The 25,302-nt window shown below is 38.6% G+C and overlaps 1 protein-coding gene across 26 annotated transcripts in view; it reads right to left on the bottom strand.

Moving 5' to 3' along the window:
- The window catches only part of EIF4G3 (eukaryotic translation initiation factor 4 gamma 3), a 373,903-nt gene that overhangs the window by 157,238 nt on the left and 191,363 nt on the right, over nt 1-25,302 (bottom strand). For 23 of the 26 annotated variants that reach the window (XM_073007734.1, XM_073007735.1, XM_073007738.1 and 20 more), the window contains 4 exons: nt 13,460-13,639; nt 12,738-12,852; nt 4,694-4,791; nt 836-958 (listed from right to left, as the gene is read on the bottom strand). In XM_073007734.1, the coding sequence (XP_072863835.1) occupies nt 836-958; nt 4,694-4,791; nt 12,738-12,852; nt 13,460-13,639 (516 nt within the window). The remainder of the gene's footprint in view (nt 1-835; nt 959-4,693; nt 4,792-12,737; nt 12,853-13,459; nt 13,640-25,302) is intronic. The other 3 variants (XM_037999105.2, XM_073007733.1, XM_037999298.2) reach the window with 1 other exon arrangement.

Here is a 25,302-nt window from a genome sequence, read left to right as displayed (position 1 = left end):
AACTGACAATTTATTAATAAGTTCCACATTCACAGATTCAACCAACTGTGGATAAAAAATATTTAGAAAAAAACATTTTTTAATAAAAACATAATAGAAATTTAAAAATAATATAGTATGACAACTACTTATACTGTATTAGGTATTATAAGTAAATTTAGAGATTATTTAAGTATATGGGAGGATGTGCACTGTTTATATGCAAATACTATGCCATTTTACATAATGAACTTGAACAACCACGAATTTTGGTACTGGGGAGGGGGCTTCTTTGAACAAATCCCCTGAGGATAACAAGAGATGACTGTAATTAAAGAAGACACTCTCCACTCAAGAAGCTCATTTATGTAGTTCTAAAATGTAAGAAGTATACCTGTTATACATCCTAATATGCTCTCAATAACACAGGCAATCATCTCAAGCAACACTGTTTGGTAAAATGTTAAATTCTCAACCTTAATGTTTGCATTAACGAAGTGTGCAGCACTTAAATCCTAAGGTTCCATGTGAAATGTGAAATACTCATTTAATGATGAGATTTTCACAAGAATACAGTTCCTTTTGGTATCATGCAATAGTTCATTAAGAAGAGTGGTAGCACCTCACCTGTGCTCTGATTGTGAAAACAATACATAAATATATTAACAATAAAAATTTAAAAATATTATAATTTGCAAAGAGAAAAAACATGTCTGTTTAAATACCATTTAGATATTCGAGGCTGCGAGACAACTGATGGAAATGAAAAGTACAGAAAGTGGCTATAGAAGAAAGAAGAATTCAGTAGAGGTTAGTGAACAAATAGTGCCATCCATTACAACTCACTATGTCTTACCTGAGGAGGAGTAGGTGTGGACGTGGGTCTTCCTATGGGTGGAGTAGGATTTCTGCTGCCACCTCCAGACATAATCTCCTCTGTTATGTCTTTACCTCCCTGGTTTGGATCCCGAATTCTTATCTATAAGGTTAAATAAAATGGCATATGTACAGATGAGTGTCTTAGTAGCAAATTTACAGGCATATGAGTGAGTTAAAGGTGCAAACTGGGAAACCTGTCAAATATCAAAGGTGATAATCACCACATTTGACTTTATTTCAATCACAGATCCATCATATAAATGTAGGCCATTAGCTCTGACATGAACTAATTAGAATAACAAGCTAAAATGAAACCTAATTGGCTGGATTTCTAGGTCAAAAAGGCAAACTATTAATATTTATACTTGTTTTGTAAGACCTTGTTGGACTGATTTTATTTACCGTGTAAGTTTCATAAAATACTTTTAATATATGAAAGTTACTGCATAGATAAAAGATCTTTTTTTTTTTTTTGAGACAGTCTCGCTCTGTCACCCAGGCTGGAGTGCAGTGGCGCGAAGTCAGCTCACTGCAATCTCTGCCACCCAGGTTCAAGCGATTTTTGTGCCTCAGCCTCCCATGCTAGGATTACAAGCGTGAACCACAGCACCTGGCCTAGAATAAAGTTTTAAATGCTGTAAATGATTCTCTGAAGTTCTTTTTTTTTTTTTTTTTTTTTTTTTTTTTTTTTTTTTTTTTGAGACGGAGTCTAGCTCTGTCGCCCAGGCTGGAGTGCAGTGGCGCAATCTCGGCTCACTGCAAGCTCCGCCTCCCGGGTTCACGCCATTCTCCTGCCTCAGCCTCCCAAGTAGCTGGGACTACAGGCGCCTGCCACCGCGCCCGGCTAATTTTTTCTATTTTTTGTAGAGACGGGGTTTCACCATGGTCTCGATCTCCTGACCTTGTGATCCGCCCGCCTCGGCCTCCCTAGTGCTGGGATTACAGGCGTGAGCCACCGCGCCCGGCCGATTCTCTGAAGTTCTTTACCAAAATAAAAAATATAAATACCCTACGAGTGAGGAGTAATTTATCCTGAAAACAACCTTATATACTATGTAATAATGCTGACTGCAATCATGCCTTTTCCAGCAAAGACTGGAAAAAGGTTGATCGAGAACAGAATAGCTAAAAAATTATCTTACGTCAGCCAGGTGCGGTGGTTCACACCTGTAATCCCAGCACTTGAGGAGGCTGAGGCGGGCGGATCACGAGGTCAGGGGATCGAGACCATCCTGGCTAACACGGTGAAACCCCGTCTCTACTAAAAAATGCAAAAATTAGCCAGGCGTTGTGACACATGCCTGTAGTCTCAGCTACTCAGGAGGCTGAGGCGAGAGAATCACTTGAACCCGAGAGGCGGAGGTTGCAGTAAGCCAAGATCGCGCCACTGCACTCCAGCCTGGGCAACAGGGCAAGGCTCCGTTTCAAAAAAATAAAAATTATCTTAGGTCCTTACAATTAAACACTTAACAGTCAGTAAAAAGAATGAGGCAGATCTGGCCGGGCTCACGCCTGTAATCCCACCACTTTGGGAGGCCGAGGTGGGCGGATGACCTGAGGTCAAGAGTTAGACCAGCCTGGCCAACATGGTGAAACTCCGTCTCTACTAAAAATACAAAAATTAGCCAGGTGCAGTGGCAGGCACCTATAATCCCAGCTACTCAGGAGGTTGAGGCAGGAGAATAGCTTGAACACAGGAGGCGGAGGTTGCAGTGAGCTGAGATGGCACCACTGCACCCCAGTCTGGAGGACAAGAGCAAGACTTTGTCTCACAAAAAAAAAAAAAAAAGAATGAGGCAGATCTACATGAACTGAACTGACACAGAATAATCATTAAGATGTGCTGGTAGGTGAAAAAATGCAATAAGCACAGAAGTGTGTATGGTCTTATTTTAATTTTTTTAAACGCTACCCTATGCTTACAGATATCAGTGGAGTTGGTGCTGTAAAGGAGATAAGTGTCTGCGTCTAGGCATTGTATTCTGGGAGAATGCTAAGATATAAAGGACCACTGTTGTTCATTACCACCATACCTTAATCAAGGCAGTCCACACTTCTTGAGAATTTTAAGGAATTCACTAATGAAACTACCTGGATCTGGAAGCTTTTAGGGGAGTCCTTCAATTAAGACTTCTAATGCCAGCTATTGTTCAGGTATGGAAAATTATTTCTAATACACTTTTAAGTGTAGCTTTAATTCATTTATTCTACTTTCTTCTTTAGAAACATCTGTAACTACCGTCTTCCAGTTTCATTCTTTCTTCTATTCATTTTTTCTGCATTCTGAGAGTGTTCTTCAAGTCCAACTTCTATCATGCTGATTCAACATTACCAAAGCATATAGTTTCCCGACTGTAGTGTCATGATACATTGTCATGTGCTGTTCATTATGATATATGCACAAGTAATTTGTTTCTAATAATAAAAACAAGTTTTAAACCAAAGTCTTGAACCTCATTATTATTTTCTTGTTTGTTTACTTGAGATACAGTTTCACACTGTCACCCAGGCTGGAGTGCAGGGGCATGATCTCACTGCAACCTCTCCCTCCCAGTTTCAAGTGATTCTCGTGCCTCAGCCTCCTGAGTAGCTGGAATTACAGGTGCGAGCCTCCACACCCGGCTAATTTTTGTATTTTTAGTAAAGATGGGTTTTCTCCATATTGGCCAGGCTGGTCTCGAACTCGTTTCCACAAGTGATCTACCCATCTCAGCCTCCAAAGTGCTAGGGTTACAGGTGTAAGCCACTGCGCCTGGCCTGAACCTCATTAATTTTTATTAAGTTAGAGTAATTCAAGAGTATTGCTATAAGTCACCCCACCTATCTGTGAATGTGGGAGTCTCTCTTGGATATAAAGATCACCCATTTTGTGTGTTGTGTTGGGTAAGAAATTGCAAGTCACTCTTCTACAATTTTTCTGCCATTTGACTTTTATATTACTACACTCCAATTCTCTTGGGCCTGCCTCATTAGACACAGACAAAGCCCCTATAAATTATAAAAAACAATTAGAATATATTTTCTAAATTCTGTTTTTTGTTTCTTAAAAGATATCTATTTCACAGGAAAGACTTTTCTTGCTATCCTTAATATCTCCGTTCTTTTTCTCTTGTGCTGTTTTTTCCTTCTGTCAATTCATACTTGAATGGAGAACTGATTAAGACTGGTGTTGGCCAGGCACGGTGGCTCACGCCTATAATCCCAGCACTTTGGGGGCCCATGGTGGGCAGACTGCCTGAACTTAGGAGTTTGAGATCACCCTGGGCAACATGGCAAAACCCCACCTCTACTAAAATACAAAAAATTAGCCAGGCCTGGTGGCTTGTGCCTGTAGTCCCAACTACTCGGGAGGCTGAGGCATGAGAATCGCTTGAGCCTCGGAAGCAGAGGGTGCAGTTGAGCTGAGATCCTACCACTGCACTCCAGCTTGGGCTAGAGTGAGACTGAGTCTCAAAAAAAAAAAAAAAAAAAAGACTGGTATTAAAGAAGAGTCTAGATGTGAGAACTGAGCTTAAATTCCTCACACTGAGTAAAACCTTAGCCCACTAAACCCTCCCAGTTCTAAAGGTGGAGCACATGTTGTCATGTGGCATACCTAGCTCAGTGAATAATTAAAGATGACATTATGCCACTGGTATAAACAACTTCTAATTACATGCCCATACAAATCCTCCAGGTCAAGTGGTGTGAATATAAGGGAAGAATAAACAAATAAAAATAAATTTAAAAAGGCACAGTAATTTGTGAATTGAAATGAATAATGACTAAGTAAACTTATCTGATAAGTGAATAGATTTTAGATTTAAAATAAGAAAAAGTAATAAAGATCTCTTACAGTTTTTTTCTCTCTCTTGGCTGGAGGCGGCTGTTGCTGCGTAGGCACTATGATAGGTGCGGACTGATACACTGGCTGACTTGGGTAAAAAGGCGTTCCTAAGAAGTTAGAAAAAGATTAAATAGGCATTCAGGTATTTTGTCAAACACTACAGAACTATCAATGACACTGTGTCTCTGTACAATCCCTGTAAAAGGGTAAAAACAAAAACACTCAGCATTCTTCATCATCTTTTTCCATTAGCTCTCCTCCAGTTACTGAAGTAGTCAAGAAATTATTTCCAAAATATATAATGTCTTCAAACATTCACAAACATCCAATATGAAAACCACTAAATACCCGGTTCCTACAGATTCACACCACAGTTATCTTTCTAAAACATGGATCATGCTATAGTGTTGCTTTTAAAAAATATTATTCTGAGGCTTACCAAATGCAACCATGACTCTCACACAAGGGTGTATGTGTATGTCTGTTTATGGGTTTTGACAGGGACAGAAGGGAATATATCTGATTATCTTGGAAAGTAGGGGTGATCTAATTCTTCTCTTTACTCATGGGGAACTACTGCCATACGGAGGTACATAAAGGATTAGCAAATTTCCTAATGCTGGGGTGGAAAAAAGGCTGAGAACGTATGGCCTAAAGATGAAGTCCAGACACTTAGAATCCAGGTTCCAAACTACATTTTCTATCATTCTCGAATCCACATTTTTGTTCTAGCTATAACCTACTCCTAACTCCTATCCTTTGAGTACACCAAACTCTTCGACTTTGACTATACTGCCCATCTGCCTGAAATTATCTTCTTCCCCCACTCTCCGTACTCCCAATGAGCTATTTTTACTTTCAAAACTTAAGACTATTATAATTATTATCAAGCCAAAGTGTTTGGAGTAGAGGTGTGGAGAAGGGGTCAAATACTGGATGGTTTGAAGGTAGAGCCTATAGATATGCTGATGAATTGGATACTGGTGTGAGAGAAAGAAGACTCAAGGAAAACTCTTTCAGTTTTATGCCTGAGCAAGTGAAAGAACAGAGGTACTACTTACTAAGATGAGGAAAACTGAAGTAATAGAATTTGGGGCAGAAAAATCAAGAGTTCAATTTTAGACAGGGCAAGTTTCGGGTGCTTGTCAGATCTTCAAATACAGATCAAGTGGTTAGAAAGTGACACAAATCTGGAGTCAGAGGATAGGTATGAGTTACAGTTATCCATTTTGGAATTGACAGAATATAAACAACATTTAAACATGACTAGGTAACTCAGGAAATGAATACAGATAGAAAAGAAGCCCAATGGTTAAATCCTGAGGCATTCCACGTCTGTCAGAGGTCACAGAAATTGGGAAAACTCCAGCCAAAGAGATGAAAACCAAGGTAGTGGCTGAAATCCAGAAAACTATTCAAGAATGAGGGCTGTGCAGCCGGGCGCGGTGGCTCAAGCCTGTAATCCCAGCACTTTGGGAGGCCGAGACGGGCGGATCACGAGGTCAGGAGATCAAGACCATCCTGGCTAACACGGTGAAACCCCGTCTCTACTAAAAAATACCAAAAACTAGCCGGGCGAGGTGGCGGGCGCCTGTAGTCCCAGCTACTCGGGAGGCTGAGGCAAGAGAATGGCGTAAACCCGGGAGGCAGAGCTTGCAGTGAGCTGAGATCCGGCCACTGCACTCCAGCCCAGGTAACACAGTAAGACTCTGTCTCAAAAAAAAATAAAAAGAATGAGGGCTGTGCTTAACCACATCAAATGGTGCTGAAGAAGTCAAGTAAGATTTTTCAAAGTACAAATCACCAGTGACCTTGACAAAAGTTGTTTGGGCAGAGAAGTGAAGAGTGTGAAGCCTGATTTGAGTGGGTTCAATAGTGAAAGAGAAGACAGAAAATGAACACCATGAGTATAAATATTTTCCTTAAAAAATTTTGCTGTAGGCCGGGCGCGGTGGCTCAAGCCTGTAATCCCAGCACTTTGGGAGGCCGAGACGGGCGGATCACGAGGTCAGGAGATCGAGACTATCCTGGCTAACACGGTGAAACCCCGTCTCTATTAAGAAATACAAAAAACTAGCCGGGCGAGGTGGCGGGCGCCTGTAGTCCCAGCTACTCGGGAGGCTGAGGCCGGAGAATGGTGTGAACCCGGGAGGCGGAGCTTGCAGTGAGCTGAGATCCGGCCACTGCACTCCAGCCTGGGCGACAGAGCGAGACTCCGTCTCAAAAAAAAAAAAAAAAAAAAAAAAAAAAAAAAAAATTTTGCTGTAAAAGAAAAGCAGAAAAATAGAGCTATAGCTGGACAAAAATATGGAATCAAAAAAACTTTCCTTAATGTGTCAATGAAACAGTGTGCCTATATACAGACGACACTAATCCAGCAGAGGAAGTGGGGAGAATTGTCAATGTGGGAAAGAAAGAATTGCTAGAGTAATAGCCTTAAATGGGTCTAGGACGGGATCCAGCACACGCATACAAGATTGGCTTTCCAAAGGAACATGAATAATTGATTCACTGTAACAAGAAGGAAAAAAATATGTACGAGGGTAGTTAACACAGGTAAAATCCTTGGTACTAAGCAAACAGTCAAGTAAGGTTGGCCCACTTTCATTATCACCATCAACATCCCCACTACCACCATAACACTTTTCAAGTGTAAAGTTGTTGGAAGCACTATGATTTGCGGTATCAGAATTCAGTAGGTATCAATCAGGTTTGCTGAATCGGATTTGGAAAAGATCTAAGCAGAGGGCATGACTATGGTTTCAGTAAGTTCGATGTAAAAAGACCAAAAAAAAAAAAAAAAAAAACCTCAGTCATCCTCTATCAATGAGTAAACTATTCTCAAAGCACAGCTTAAATTAGCAATTACGTGCTACTTTATTATGTCATTGACTCAGAAATTAACTCAGAAAACAAACCCCAAAAATTGGTTTTAAATGCTGCCAGGCAAGCAACACAATCTGCTCACTTCACCATATTTTTTGAGGTGAGTGAGATAAGATCCAAAAGGTGATCTCTTAAAAACAAAACAAAACAAAACAAAAACCTAGATTCTTCTCATGAAACATTTTTGAGCCAACATGATTGCGGAAGAGCCTGCTATATCACATTAATCTAATAAATATGGCAGAACAACATAATCTCAATATAGTGGGATTAAATGCAATGAGCAAAGCATTAAGTCTTCTTTACTGTGAACTCTAGCAGAGTAGAAAATCTGCCCTACCAAATAATAGTATATTATTATAAATATATAATATTTATAATAAGCTAGTCAGAAACATTTAAAAACATTTTTATTCTACTAGAAATGTGAGTCATTTTTGCATATCATTTATTAATTAGGTAAGTTAATTAACATCTCTGGACCTCAGATTTCTTATGCATAGAATGAAGTACATTTGTCTATATCAAGGATCTGTCAACTACAGTCTAAGAGCCAAATCAAGCCCACCATTATTTATTTTTTTAAATAAAGTTTTATTGGAAGATACCCACGTACAGTAGTTTATCAACTGTCTGTGGCTGATTTTACATCACAGTGGCACAGCTGAACAGCTGCAACAGAGACCACACAGCCTGCAAAACCTGAATTATTACTGTCTAGCCCTTTACTGAAAAAAAAGTTTACTGATCCCAGTTCTAAATCAGTTTCCCAAACCTCAGTATATATAAAAAGTGTCAATGACATATTGCAAAATTAATACAGTAACAATCATGAAATACAAACACACAGAGGTTTAACAACTTAAAATTTGTATAAAGGACTGCTCCTATTTGATTATTTCAGTCCTACACTTTTGTTGTTAAAATGTGAAATGATACTGGCAGTAAATGGCAGTTTTCTTTAAAGGTCTTCTTGGCAAAATTATAAATTTAATAGTCATGTGTGTCTTCTACTTTATTTTACTCTACTTTTAATTCATTTTACTTGTCTATGATGTGAAACCAATGGTGCAGTTAACATTTGGATTTCTTCTCATTGTTTGAACCTAAGCACAATACGTAACAGACTCACTATAAGAAACTGAATGGCAGGAAGAGTATCTTAATACCTGTATTCCACAAAGTAATTAGCACACTGCCTGTCTTCTAAGAAAAGCTGAAAACCCTGAATTTTCCACAGAAACAATAATAAACATGGCCAGGCACAGTGGCTCATGCCTGTAATCCTAGCACTTTGGGAGGCCAAGGCAGGCAAAATGCCTGAGCTCAGGAGTTCGAGACCAGCCTTGGTACATGGTGAAACACCATCTCTACTAAAGTACAAAAAATTATGTATCATAAATTATGATTCATTCCAAAAAGAGAATATTATGTAGCTTTTAAAAGAAATGAGAGAAGTTCTATAGATAATGAAATAGAAAGATGCCTATGAATATAGTATGAGAGGAAAAAAATAAGCAGGAAATTCTATTATTTAGACTACTATAAATATTTTGTGTCGATTTTAGTTTAAAAAACTTGTTAAATATAAATGAAAAAAATACATATCAAACTGTTAAATGTTATTTATTTAAAGGGTGGGAAGGGAGAGAAACTGGATATTTCAACTTTATGCACTCTATATTATTTATTTATTTATTTATTTATTTTTTTAGACAGAGTCTCACTCTGTCACCCAGGCTGGAGTGCAGTGGCATGATCTCCACTCACTGCAACCTCCGCTTCCTGGGTTCAAGCAATTCTTCTGCCTCAGCCTCCCAAGTAGCTGGGATTACAGGTGTCTGCCACCACAACCAGCTAATTTTTGTATTTTAAGTAGAGACGGGGTTTCATCATGTTGGCCAGGCTGATCTCGAACTCCTGACCTCGTGATCCACCTACCTTGGCCTCCCAAAGTGCTGGGATTACAGGCATGAGCCACTATGCCCAGCCTATGTAAATTTTTATCATTAATTTACTTTCTTTCATAATGAAATATTTTAAAATTGTTTTTCTAATATTAAGAAAACTAGAGAAACTAGTATTTTAATCTACATGATAAACTGACCACTTGATGTCTACTGGATCTGCATGAGAATTTACTGGGGAAGAAAGCATATCTATGAAAGGGAACAGACATCAATAATATCTGAGATAAATTATACCTCAGTATACTGCTTTTTCATAAAAATGAATAAAAATGGTATATATCTAATAGAAATAAAGCCAAAATGTTATAATAATGTATATTCAAATCTGCACATTATGTCCCTACCAGTAAACTCATCATTACTGTTTCTATACATATTATACAATAGTATTAACAGCAATAAAGAGGGCTGGCACAGACTTACAGCAGGAAATTTAATGATGACATTTTCTGAGTAAAGTGATTTGCATAATCGCTAAGTAAAAAGCAGGTTACAATTCAGTAAGACATCTTTAAAAATGATTTTGTAAATTAGAAGACTAATTGTATTCCCTTTGCAACACAGAAATTAAAGGGAGATACTGTCCATTTTAGCATGTTTATGCTGAATAATAATCCATTTTCTATTAAAAACTTGTAGATAGTAACAATCTGTTGTTTTTTTTTTTTTGAGACAGAGTCTCACTCTGTCACCCATGGAGTGCAGTGGCGACTCACTGCAACCTCCACCTCCTGGGTTCACGCCATTCTCCTGCCTCAGCCTCCTGAGTAGCTGGGACTACTGGCGCCTGCCACCGCACCTGGCTAATTTTTTGTATTTTTAGTAGAGACGGGGTTTCATTGTGGTCTCAATCTCCTGACCTTGTGATTCGCCCGCCTTGGCCTCCCAAAGTGCTGGGATTACAGGCGTGAGCCACCGCGCCCGGCCCACTGTTACTCTTAAAAATTATTACTTGGATTTAAGTTTTCAAAATAAGGACCTAGAATAAAGGCACTAAAATTACATAAAAATGGTGACAAAGATAAGCCCAAGGATTACACAAGGAATATTCAACAGCACTTGCAATATGCGGTCAAAAATTGGGTGATATATATATATATAGTGTAACTTTTAAACTCACATATATGTAACACATTACTGTTCTGAAAATATCAAATTTCATAGTCATGATACAACTTAATAAAGCTGAGTTAAATAAACATATTTGAGCCATTTAGTAAGGTTATATAAAATGCAGTATTAATCCCTTATCTGCACTTTCAGTTACCTGCAGTCAATCATGGTCTGAAAATATTAAAACAAAAGATTCCAGAAATTAACAATTCATAAGATTTAAATTGCAAGCCATTCTGAATAGCATGATAAAAGCTTGCACTGTCCTGCTTCATGTCACCAGGGATGTGAATCATCCCTTTATCCAGTGTATCCATGCTGTATATGCTATATGCCAATTAGTCACTTAGCAGCCCTTTTATCAGATTAAAAACAGAACAAAACAAAACAAAAAAACCCATGGTATATATAGCGTACTATCTCAGATTTCAGACATCCATTGGAGGTCTTGGAATGTATTCCCTGAGGATAAGTGAAGACTACTGCATATCACTTTGAAATAGCAGTTTCCCAAGACAATATCAACCAAGGTAACAGAAAGCTTTTCCCTTCTCTAAAAGAAGTAAAGCCGTGGAACATTTGCTTTGCCTATTTCACCTCAAAACTGAAGAAAAACCTTCTTGGACTACTTGAATCAAATCAATTCTGCTGTAATCTTAACTGAGACAATCCCAATTTTAGGAAACTGGTTAATGGATAAGTTACCATGTTACATTAAGATTATTTAATACGTTTTTGCTTTGTAGGTAATATAACAGATCAATACTTACTGAACCTCAAAACTTAATTTTTCTACTATCTACTAATTTTATCCCTTATTATTCACCTTCCATGGAATAAAAGAAATGTAATATGCAGTAAAAATTTGTTAAATGAAGTAAGTAATTTTTATCATTTTTTAGTTCAGCATTGGCGCATATGCCAAATATAATCTTGGCAACCCAGCGCTCTCTAAATAAAAAACACGTTTAATTTTTCAAGGCATTTTCATTGGAACTAATACCCAAAACCTCCCCCATGCCATAGATCTTATCACAGTTTTGCAGAGAACCACAGGTTCACTGAGTTATATTCAGTTATGGCATGTATATTCTCCATGTGCCTGCCAGTCACTGTTCTAGGGGCTGCGGATATAGCAGTGAACAAAACAAAAATCTCTACTTTCATGGAAATTGCATTCTAGTAAGAAAGACATTAACAAAATCTTTAAGGTGGAAAGTAGTGGGAAATGTTTGGAGAAAAAGAAATTGTGAAAGAAAGATAAGGTATATTCATGCCATTGGCAAAACTCCAGTAAAAATCTAGGTAACAGTGAACTGGTGGAAGATGTCAGAACTCTGAAACATGATTCTTTCCAGCAGAATTATCAGCTTGTAAAGAAGGTGTCATTAACTAAATATATTTCTATAATACTTTTCTTGTAAGCCACCATCTGAAAAGTAACTTTTCTTTTTTTCTTTTTTTGAGACGGAGTCTCGCTCTGCCACCCAGGCTGGAGTGCAGTGGCGCGATCTCAGCTCACTGCAAGCTCCGCCTCCTGGGTTCAAGCCATTCTCCTGCCTCAGCCTCCCGAGTAGCTGGGACTACAGGTGCCTGCCACCATGCCTGGCTAATTTTTTGTATTTTTAGTAGAGACGGGGTTTCATCGTGTTAGCCAGGATGGTCTCAATCTCCTTGCCCACCTTGGCCTCCCAAAGTGCTGGAATTACAGGCATGAGCCACCGCGCCCAGCCAAGAAACTACTTTTAAAGCTGGGCAGACTGGCATGTGCCTGTAGTTCCAGCTACTTGGGAAGTTAAGGCAGGATGACTGCTTGAACCCAGGAGTTGAAGACCAGCCTAACATAATGAGACTCCCATTTCTGGGAAGGGAAAAAAAAAAAGTAGCTTTCAAGAAAGAACTGTTAGCAGCATGTTATTTAAAAACTCCAGCCTGGGCGACAGAGCGAGACTCCGTCTCAAAAAAAAAAAAAAAAAAAAAATTCCTTCTTACCACTAAACCTCATTGTATAAACTGACCCACCAAGCAACAAAATCAAATAAACACAAAAAACCGGCAGAAATGTCTTGACTTTTCCTACTTACCATAAGCATTGGGGAAGTCCCCAGGTCCTGGTCCAGGATAAAAAGGACCTGGCCCTGGTGGTTGAACTGGATATTGTTGTGGGGGCCCAACATAAGGAGGGCCACTATGACGGTACTAGAAAAGAGAAAGTATGAACATATAAATAATACAGTCTCTGGGGCCAAAAACCATAATAAAATAATAATAAGAAGAAAGTAGCTTACTACAGAAAGTAAAGTTCTCTGTGTAAGAGAATCATTTAAATGAGGTAAAGCCATTGGGTCAAACACATTCAAAATGCTTGCTTGCCATCAAGATACAATGAGAATGAAGAGAAAGGTGCAGCTTAGTAAAGCCATACAACATATCAGCACACAGGCAGACATCCGCTCACTGTAAAATAATCTCAGGCTGATAACTTTTCAATGACATTAAAGGATTTCAGGAACAGCATAATCACTGAGCCCATTTTAGAGCAGTTGGTTGTGGTGAGTGGAAGGGAGAAAGCAAGTAGATAAAAACAATTTCTCTGTCATTTTTAAAAAATTTAAGTAAATAGATGTAGAAATATCTTCACACAGCATAATGAAAAAATCACAAAAGGGCTAATTTGTAACCAACAAAACAGTTCACATGTCACTAAAAACTAATGCCATAATTCATCCTCCCAGCTCCCTCTGATGAGAATCTGGGTTAATTCCCACTCTACTGCTGGACCACCTAGGCCTCAAAGATACTTTACCTGTGGTATACAGTACTGAGGCCCCTGGGGCACTGGGTACGGCATGGGCAGATGGTTAACCATCATGATGTGCTGATTAGCCTGGTACACTGCAGTGGGTGTCTGTGCACCAGGACGAATGGATGGACTGCTGTTCGGGATGGTAGCTCTAGGAGGCTGTATTTGAGGCCTCTGGAAAAACTGGGAAGGGGAGAAAAAAAAAATTTTTTTTTCTTTCTTTTTTTTCTTTTTTTTTTACAAAGGGGAATATATAAATTTTACTGTCTCCTTTTCTTCACTAATAAAAATCTGGTCAACTTGAATTACAAATACAATATGCATAAAAAGAATAAATTACCTATTGTTGGATTTCCAAAAATATACCACATGAGGGCGAGCTCTTATCAGTATCATCACATATTTGAAAACAGTAGGATAGGTTCGACCTGACTGTATATATACATACATATAGATGCATACATATATGTATATACACATACATGTATAATAAAGTATAACAAAAGGGGTAGCTGATATTTCTCTATTATATAAAAGAACTAACTCTGATAAAGAGTTGGTTCATTACCAACTCATTAAAAATTAAAAGTAGTCTCCTAAAAGACTGCTCAAATAATTTATAAAATACTTAGAACAAGGAGGAATCTCTTTGATCATAAAATATTTACCCAGTCCATCAAGGTCAAGCTAAATTAAACCATCTGTAGGGTTGTCACATGCTGAACTAAGCAGTTTTTTTCCTCTCCAAAAGGTGACACAATCCTATACTAAACTGAGCCTTCTAGAATAGTTTATAATAAAAGTGGACAATCTAGACAGGCCTAAGAATAGACTAGAATGAGTAGAGTTCAAATTTCTCAAAATGGCAACCAGTATCTGTAGTTATTTATAATTTTCACTGCAGGCTTAAAAGCCTTGAAACAATATACCAATAGTAAATTTCCAATGTGAATGTATCCATTCATTAGCAATCAATCTCAATGTAATAATAGTAAGCAGACCGAGTTATAAAGAGGCCATGCAGAACCAGTAGTTTGTTACCTGGATAGGTCTGAATCCTCCCTTCAAATATGAAGCAAGAAAGCAGCAGGAAACAGAAAGAAAGCCAATGGAAAAGCTTACAGATCAGTTGGAAGGGACAGGACATAGCATGCAGCTCAACAAAAGTATCTTTCTATTTAGTAATAATAGGAGAAGAAAGAAGACTAGAAAATCAAAATGACAGTTCTTCACTTGAGAATTTAATCACACATAGAATCAAAGAATCAAGTCACATTTAACTGAAATCCAGCGGCAAAAATCCTCGACTATTATTAATAGCCACAAGTTACAGCAGTGTGCAAGGAAATGTCTGCTTGGTGGCACAAGTAGAGTTGTGTGATTACTGGTTCCTACTCTTGGATCTCATTAGCACCCATTTTATGATCTGGCATTGTCTAGCATCTCTATGATCTACTCGTCATCTGTGTCATTCGTTATTTTTGTAAAAGTCCTAAGAAATAAACTTTTCAATATATATTAGACTCTTCATGACAGAGACTTGCTCGCTCTTTTTAACTAATCAGGTACATAAGAGGGCACTTATAGCTCTAAAATGGAGAACTATAATAACAATCTTAAAATATGGTCTTGCACCAAAATAAATAAAGCAGCAAAATATTTGTTGCTATCAGTACAAATAAAGCCAAGCTTCGACCTTTGGGCCCACTCTGGTCTATTCTGTCCTACTCTTAGGCATCAAGCTACCCAGAGATGGTATAAGTAACTTCATCTTGTGCTCAAAAGGAAGAACTGGGATCTAGTGTCCAAGGCTCATCCCCATTCAGCCTTCATATCCCAGGGCAAAGAAGGCCCTAAAGAAATTAAGTCACAGAAAAACAACAGCCAGTAAAGTATAGCAGGAGAATGGAATAAATGGGGGAAACCAAAGGGGCAGGCCACAGAGAGTAGGTGATGGAGATGAAAAGAAAGCACAGGAGGCAAAGTTGGTAACATAGGAACCTGGGCTGCACTACAACTATAGGAACCATCTTCTAGTTATCTCCACTGACACAGTTTTGGTGACAACATTTTTTGTTGTTGACTATTAACAGGAACAATAAAGCAGTAAACTTCCCAATACTGGACTGCATTTCTCCTAATTACCAAGCAGAGAGAATCTATTATGCATCAATGCATGTGATCTGTAAACACCATTTCAGGAACAAACTTAAGTATTTTCATAATGTAGTTAATATCAGGAGCCACAAAAATGATACAAGCCTCAAGCAGAGAACACTCATTATCTGTTCAACTTATTGGGCATTACTAAATAACACAGGCAGAGGGTAAAATCTTCATACTGAAAGATCCTTTGAAATCAACTGTAGAGGGCAGCCCAGCCAAGATAAAGGGCATATCAAATAAACACAGGTGATCATCTATTATGGTAAGATTATCATGAAATAATGTTAAAATACTCCTATGTTGCCTGAATAAATAGGGTGTTACGGGGTTGGTAAGGAGAGGAGAAAGAAAACTAATCCATTAACTTATGCAGAGTAAGAAAAACAGATACGGGCAATGTTTTCCAAAAATTTTAACAGTCTGTATGTGAAATCTTTTCTTACCCTATTTTCCAGCTGTTCTGATGAAACTTTTAACCAGCCTGTCCAGAATAACTGAGGTTACATCTTATTCAAGGTTTCTGAACAGTATGAAACTATTTTCCTCAGTGACTTTCAAGTAAAAAGTGTTTCTAATGATGTTCCTAATATTAATACATAGCTGAACCAAAAAGCCATTAAATATGTGGTTATATTGATATAATAATTTTTTTTTTTTTTTTTTTTTTTTTTTTTGAGATGGAGTCTTACTCTGCCGCCTAGACTGGAGTGCAGGGGCATGATCTTGGCTCACTGCAACCTCCACATCCTGGGTTCAAGCGATTCTCATGCCTCAGCCTCCTGACTAGCTGAGACTATATGTGCCCGCCACCATGCCTGGCTAATTTTTGTATTTTTAGTACAGACGGGGTTTTACCATATTGGCTAGGCTGGTCCGGAATACCTGACCTTCTGATCCACCCACCCTGGCCTCCACCAAAGTGCTGGGATTACAAGCATGAGCCACTGTGCCCGGCCAATATACTAATTTTTATACACTGAGAATTCAGATTTGAAGCTAAAGAGAAATGTATTTATAAAGCACCAACCTAAGCATTTTACATATATATATACACATACACACACACACACACACACACACATATATATACACATACTTTTTTTTTTTTGAGACAGAATCTTGCTCTGTCGCCAGGCTGAAGTGCAGTGGCATGATCTCGGCTCACTGCAACCTCCACCTCCCGGGTTCAAGTGATTCTCCTGCCTCAACCTCTTGAGTAGCTGGGACTACAGGCGCCCGCCACCACGCCCAGCTAAATTTTTGTATTTTTAGTACAGACAGGGTTTCACCGTGTTAGCCAAGATGGTCTCGATCTCCTGACCTCGTGATCCGCCCGCCTTGGCCTCCCAAAGTGCTGGGATTGCAGGTGTGAGCTACCGTGCCCGGTCAACATATATATATTAACTCATGCTCACAAATGACCTTGAAGGCAAGTACTATTATTAACAGGTCGTAAGATACACGTAAAAACTGAGGAACAGGGAGATTAAATAACTCGCTGAAAGCCCCCCGCCATCTGTAACTAAAACACAGTCAGGTTATAGACATGTACTTTTAACTGTTACACATACTACCTCTCATGAAATGGAATACCCCCATATTTTTTAAACAAACCAGCTGAAATCTTTTCTTTACAAATGCTGAAGGGATGTGGCAGGACCTTTATCCAACTACACTAATGGGTGGCATGTCCCTCAACCATAACTGATTCCTAGTAAGAAAAATTTTCCATCAAGTTACTTCACAAAATACATGCTTATCATTCAAGAAAACAAATTTCTTCTACCTACACAACTCTAATTCTCTATCTCCCAAAAAGTGACTGCAACTTGTTCATGTGCTAAAAGCATATCCTTGGCATACCATTTTACAGATTTACTTTTGCTCAACTTCGCTGCATTAATACTTTTTAGAACAACAGTCCATCTGGAGCTTGTGTTTTCCATGTAAAAGTACAGGATCACTTACACACACACACACACGCGCGCGCACCAGGAGAGATTCTAGAAAAGCCGTAGTAACTAGAAATGCAAAAAAAAAAAAAAAAAAAAATCTCCTTTTTGTACTCCTCCCGAACCATTCAATTACAAATGCATAATTAAATTTAATAGTAATGCAAGAAATTCAGATTCTCAGTTGGGCAAGCATAGCAATAAACCACAGGTTATTAAAAGGAATATATAAATGGGCTTTTCCAAACTGCTTGCAATCCTTCAAATTTCTTTCCTTCTCAGCTGAGTGATGAACAATCATTAAGAGTCAAACTCTCCTGAATGGAAGGAGCCATTTAGTCTCACCATCCACTTAAAGTCTGAATATCTTTTACAATATACCACTGGGGATATGAAACTTTAGCAACTTAAAATACAAATTCTTTTCAAAATTAAATGGAGTTCTAACACTGTAAAACTCTTCCTTCTACTGACTCTCAATTTTTCTCCCTATATCACCTATCCACTTGTCTCATGTCCCTTCCTAAAACCACAAAGAAGTCTAATCCTTCTCCGTAAGTGACAGACCACTAAGTCATGTGAACATTGCCATTACTGCCAATTTTCATCCACCTTGGCCTCCCAAAGTGCTGGGATTATAAAGGCATGAGCCACCGTGCCCGGGCCATTACTGCCAATTTTCACACCACTATTTTTTGTTTCAAGCCAATCATAACCCTCTCCTAGCATCCTGTCCCTCCAACCAAGATTTCTGATTCCCAAACCAGCTTGATCTTTTCTTTCAATCTTGTTCCAACACAAAGGTAACGAGGTGGGGTCTGCCCAGAATGTACTTGGCACTCACTAAAAAAAATTTGTTCCTGAGTGAAAGGGCAATATACCTCTCTGATTCCTGCCAGCTCCAATTCCATTAATGAAACCAAGAACCACAGGAGCACTTTTGTCAACCATATTTTACTACTGATTGGTACTGACACTCATTTAAAGCATTTAAATCCTCTTTATACATAACCTGGCTAAATAAGCCATGTTCTTCACTTCAGTGTGTACTCTTACAATTGTGTTTTGAAGCTCATATAGAGGATTTTGTAGTTGGTAACTTTGAAAATTTATCTGGCTAAACAACCCATCGTTTCAGATTGTACCAATTGCATGACAATGTCAAACTACATAATCATTAGAAAACCTGACATAAATGTCACTTATCCAAGTAACTGATAAAAATGCTGCAAAGAGCTAGGCAGAGAAAAGAGAGCCATGCATGCACAACATAAAATTCACCTCCTAAACTTCATTTCAATCTGTTTTAATTCTTTCATCTTTCAAGGATTTATTATTAACACACCAGGAGGATGGCAGAGGAAGGTGAAAACTCTCATTTGAGGTAGTATTTTGGGCAGATCCAACAAGATAGGATACTTTTAAAACAGAGGCTGAATTTAGTATACTTATAACTGCTTACTTTCCCAGAAACACTCTAGAAGCCAGAAGAAAAAATGTTTCCTCTCAAAAAATCCTTCTAAAGATGCAATAATTCATATCATTACCCAAAGCTTCCTCATCAAAAATGTCTAACACATGGTGTTTGCACGTGCTGATAATTATGAAATATCATTTTTCATGACTTTGCTCAGTAAAAACACAAAAAGACAAAAACACCTAATAATTTATATAACAGAAATTCTCTGCAGTATTTCAATTTTTTAAATTATTATTGTATCTGTTATGGTGATGTGTGATCACTGACCTTTTATGTTATCACTGTAACTGGGAGCACCATGAACTGCACCCATAGAAGATAGTAAACTTAAGACAGTTGTGTGTGTTCTAACTGCTCCACCTACCGTCTGTTGTCCCCTGCCACTCCCATCTTTCTCTTCTCCTTAGATCTTCCTATTCAGCATACACAATAATATTGAAGTTAGGCCATTATATCGAAATAAATAACTGAACAGTGGCCTCTATGTGGTCTTGTGCCACATCTCTCACTTTAAATAAAAACTATAAATGACTAAACTTAGTGAGGAAAGCATGTTAAAAGCTGAAATAGGCTGAAAGCTACTTCAAAAGCCAAGTTGTAAATGCAAAGAATAAGTTCTTGGAGGAAATTTAAAGTGCTACTCTCCAGTGAACACACAAATGATAAGAAAGCAAAACAGCCTTATTGCTGGTATGGAGAAAGTGAGAGCAGTTTGGATAGATGATCAAACCAGCCACAACATTCCCTTAAGCCAAAATGTAATCCAAAGCAAACTCCTAACTCTCATTTCAATTCTATGAAGGCTGAGAGGTAAGAAAGCCACAGAAGAAAAGTTTGAAGCTAGCAGAGGTTAGCTCATGAGGTTTAATGAAAGCAGCTGTCTCCATAACATAAAAGTGCAAGGTGAGGCAGCAAGTGCTTATGGAGAAACTGCTTCAAGTTATCCAGAAGATCCAGCCAAGATAACTGATGAAAGTGCCTACACTAAACACATGATTTTAAGTGTAGATGAAATAGCCATCTATTGAAACAAGATGTCATGCATTGACTTCTCTCTAACTAGGACTTTCACAGCTAGTGAGAAGTCAATGCCTAGCATCAAAGCTTCAAAGCTTCAACAGGCTGACTCGACTTTTAGGTGCTAATATAGTTGGTGACTTTAATTTGAAGCCAGTACTTATTTACTATCTGGAAAATCCTAGGGCCCTTAAGAAATATGCTAAATCTACTCAGACTATGCCCTATAAATAAAACAACAAAGCCAGAATGATAGCACATCTGTTGGCAGCATGGGTTACTGGCTATTTTAAGGCCATTGTAGAGAGCTTAGATTCCTTTCAAAATATTACTGCTTGCTGGGAAAATACCTAGTCACCCAAGAGCTCTGAGGGAGATGTATACAGAGATTAATGTTGCTTTCATGCCTGCTAACACATCTACTCTGCAGCCTATGGATCAAGGATTTGTTTTGATTTTCAAGTCTTATTATTTAAGAAGTATATTTTGTAAGGCTACAGCTGCCATACATACTGATTTCTCTGATGGTTCTGGGCAAACTACATTAAAAACTTCCTGGAAAGGATTCACCATTGCTGATGCCATTAATAACATTCCTGGATGCAGTGGTGTACGACTGGAGTCCCAGCTACTTAGGAGGCTGACGTAGGGTAGGGTAGGGTAGGGTAGGGTAGGGTAGGGTAGGGCAGGGCAGGGCAGGAAAGGGCAGGGCAGGGCAGGGCAGGGCAGGGCAGGGCAGGGAAGGGAAGGGAAGGGAAGGGAAGGGAAGGGAAGGGAAGGGAAGGGAAAGGAAAAAACATTTGTGATTCATGGGAGAAGGCCAAAATATCAACATTAACAAGCATTTGGAAGAAGCTGATTCCAATACTCATGGATGACTACGAAGTATTCAAGACTTCAGTGGAAGAAGTAAGTGCTGATATAGTGGAAATAGCAAGAGAACTAGAATTAGAAGTAGCACCTGGGCCGGGAGCAGTGGCTCACGCCTGTAATCCCAACACTTTGGGAAGGCGAGGCAGGTGGATCACCTGAGGTCAGGAGTTCGAGACCAGCCTGCCCAATATGGTGAAACCCCATCTCTACTAAAAATGCAAAAAATTAGCTGGGCATGGTGGCGAATGTCTGTAATCCCAGCTACTTGGGAGGGTGAGCCAGGAGAATCACTTGAACCTGGGAGGTGGAGGTTGCAGTGAGCCGAGAAGGCGCCACTGCACTGCAGCCTGGACAACGAGAGTGAAACTCCATCTCAAAAAAAAAAAAAAAAAAAAAAAAAAAAAAAGTAGAGCCCGAAGATGTGACTGACTTTATCATGACAATCTCATGATAAAACTTGAACAAATGAGGACTGGTTTCATATGGAGGAGCAAAAAACAAGTGATTTCCTGAGATGGAATCTACTCCTGGTAAGGAGCTGTGAACACTGTTGAAAGGACAATAAAAGATTTAGAATATTACATAAACCTAGTTGATAAAGCAGCAGCAGAGTTTGAGATTGACTCCAATGATAAAATAAGTTCTACTCTGCGTAAAATGCTGTTAAACAGCATCACATGCTGCAGAGAAATCTTTCATGAAAATAATAGTCCATTGGCTGGGTGCAGTAGCTCACGCCTGTAATCCCAGCACTTTGGGAGGCCAATGTGGGCGGATCACTTGCGGTCAGGAGTTTGAGAGCAGTCTAGCCAATAGGGTGAAACCTCAGCTCTACTAAAAACACAAAAAATTAGCCGGATATGGTGGCATGTGCCTATAGTCCCAGCTACTCAGGGGGCTGATGCAGGAGAATCACTTGAACCCAGGAGGTGGAGGTTGCAGTGAGCAGAGATTATGCCACTGCACTCCAGCCTGGGTGACACAGCAAGACTCCATCTCAAAAACAAATAAATTTAAAAAAAAAAAAAAAAAAAGAAGAGTCCATCAATGTGGCAAACTTTGTCTTATATCAAGAAATTGCCACAGCCACCTCAGTCCTCAGCAACCACTACCCTGATCAGTAAGCACCCACCTACACTGAAGACGCTTTACCAGCAAAAAGATTACAACTCACTGAAGACTCAGATAATCATTAGCATTTTTTAGCCAGAAAGTATTTAATTACCGGCCAGGCGCGGTGGCACACACCTGTAATCCTAGCACTTTAGGAGGCCAAGGTGGGCAGATCATGAGGTCAGGAGTTCAAGACCAGCCTGGCCAACATGGTGAAACCCCGTCTCTACCAGAAATACAAAAATTAGCCAGCGTAGCAGCACGCGCCTGTAATCCCAGCTACCTGGGAGGCTGAGGCAGAATTGCTTGAACCCGGGAGGCAGAGGCTGCAATGAGCTGAGATCGCACCACTGTACTCCAGTCTGGGCGACTGAGCAAGACTCAAAAACAGAGAAAGTATTTAATTACTATATGTACATCACTTTCTTACACATAATTCTACTGTTCAGTTAGCAGACTACAGCATAGTGGAAACATAACATACATACACTGGGAAACCAAAAAATTCACGTGACTTACTTTATTGCAGTATTTGCTTGATTGTCGTGGTCTGAAAACAAGTCAGCAATATCTCCGAGGCATGCCTATATTTACTAACTTGCAAAGCAATACAAAATATGCTTCTGAAATCTCTAGTGTTATGCAGTATACAGTTTAGCCTACTAGAAGATTAAAAACTAACATCTGCAATTAGGAATTTCCTTGGTGAGTATCTTTTAAAAGTCTAAAGTACTCTTGAAGAACAGTGATATGATTTGCTGGCAAGTTATAAAGGGACAAGCTTTAAAGAGTCCACATAATGGAATTTGACTCAGGTGTCAATTTGATAATCTGTTGATCCATGATAATTTATAACAGAGATTATTCCATTCCAAATTTTTTCTATATTTCCCTGCATGTGGTCAATATTATATAATTTAGGTTTCACTAAGAATCGGGATATGTAAGCCCTAGAGTTAAGTTGTTCAATACAGTAGCCACAAGTCATACTTGACTACTTATATCAAAAATTCAGTTCTGGGTCAAGCATGGTGGCTCACACCCTTAATCCCAGCACTTTGGGAGGCTAAGGTGGGTGGATCGCTTGAGGTCAGGAGCTCAAGACCAGCCTGGCCAACATGGCAAAATCCTGACTCTACAAAAAACACAAAAATTAGTAGGGCGTGGTAGCTCACACCTGTATTTCCAGCTACTCAGGTGGCCAAGGCACAAAAATCACTTGAACCTGGGAGGTGGAGGTTGCAGAGAGCTGAGATCCTGCCACTGCACTCCAGCCTAGGTGACAGAGTGAGACTCTGTCTCCCCCCCAAAAAAAAAAAAAAAAAAAAAAAAAATCAGTTATTTAGCTGCATTAGCCACATTTAAAGTGTTCAATAGCCATGTATAGCTAGTACAGCTACAGCAGTGAAAAGCACAAGTACAGAACATTTTCATCATCATAGAAACTCTATTACACAGTGCTACCCTAGAGGTTTATGTCAGGAACAGGAGGTGTTCTGTCAGATCATAAGGGAGTCTTGGAAATGAGCATCATTATAAAATACTTCATTCATGCTAAAAAATAGCTGGGGAAAAGGGGGAAAGGCAGGTGGTCTCACTGCTAAAGGAAACTGACACCAAGGACTTACTACATTTCAGACACTGTGATAGGCAGGTACTTTATCCTCACAACACCCATAGGAAATACGTGCAGTTATTATAAATCATCTCAATCTTATATCATTTATGAGCATATTTTACCCATTTTGAAGATGAGAAACCTGATGCCCAAAGATAATTTGCAGTGAAGCTGAAACTGAATCCCAGTTTTACTGACTCCCAATATATATTTTCTTCACTATTTATGCTGCTACTATACAACTCCTTGTGAATGAGATACCAGTTTTAAAGCCACCCCTCACTTGTATCAAGCTCCAAAAAACAAATAGTTCATAAGATCATAATTTGAGGTTTAAGGTTGTATAGATGCTTGAGATGGCTTGTTATTCATATCAATTTAATTCTGTTGCGCTAGGTCTGGTCCCAGAGGCAAGCCCAAGTCTTCATTTACTTTACTTTCCAAACCTAATAAATTGCCTATAGTAAAACAAATATATCTCGTCTAGGAATGTAACACCACAAACTTTCAGTAAAGAAACCTTTAGGGATCACAATGAAAAAGAAATCTACATAAATCAGCTGTTCTTTTCAAAAGTTTCTTTTTTCACAAAAAGAACCAAACCACAACAGGAAAACATGCACAACTCCAATGCTTGCCACCAAGTAACACATTTCTTGATGGCACATACTCCTCCTCCTGCTGCTGCTGCTAGCATATGCTGGTTTTATGAAGCTCATTATTTGTTTATGCTAAATCCTACCGCTTTGAATACAGCATATTTTTCAGCGTTTGTGAAAAGTATGTGAACTAAAATCATATATCAAAAAACTACAGTGTTTTGTCCTATGAACACTTTAAAATACCATTTCCCTGATCTTTCCCATAATGAAAAGACTACTTAGTCATAGTATATAACCAACACTTAATCTCTATTGTGAAACCCAAAAGTAAAATAAGGACAGGAACATAAGTAACTTTAAACCAGAACTACACAAATTTTAACGACCAAATACCTAAAGTAAACAACACAAGCCAGAATCCAAATTATACCAAGTGACTTGCTATAATTCTGTGTGTACTTTCTGTTCTTTCAGTTTCTAACTACCTTGGGATTTTCAAGCATCAGTACAAAAATAGTTGACATATTTCTAAAGCCAAGAGTGTTTTGCATATAAAATGACTTAGCATTTCTCGTTTTATCTTTGAAGAAAACTGTAATTCTAAAAGCTCTTCAGTTTATAAAATGCCAAAAGAATAGCACATCCTCAATAATCTGAAGAATCTCCACAAAAGACAAAAACTAATAGTAATATTAGGAAGGCGATGGGGCTGAAATAATCCTAACTGCAGCATGGTGCATGTGATTTGTGTGGACTCAAAAAGAGCTCTAGCCCTCCAAACGGAGTTACAAGACCTTCTAAATAAAAGAAGTTCCAAAAAATACACTCAAAGCAGTTTCTTGATTCCATTAAGAACAAAGAAAATGTTTAGCATTTAAAATCTTGTTATTTTTTGTTTACTTGAATTCAGGTTAACTCTATCTTACACAGAAAAAATATTTAAATTCTAGATTACTAAACTGGGTGATGTTTTCTTTTCACAAGCAATTAATTCCAAAAAGCCTACCTAAATAATTACATAGTTT

Source organism: Chlorocebus sabaeus, chromosome 20 (genome assembly GCF_047675955.1).
Source record: "Chlorocebus sabaeus isolate Y175 chromosome 20, mChlSab1.0.hap1, whole genome shotgun sequence".
Taxonomy (NCBI): Eukaryota; Metazoa; Chordata; class Mammalia; order Primates; family Cercopithecidae; genus Chlorocebus; species Chlorocebus sabaeus.
This window is presented reverse-complemented; position numbering and strand designations above follow the sequence as displayed.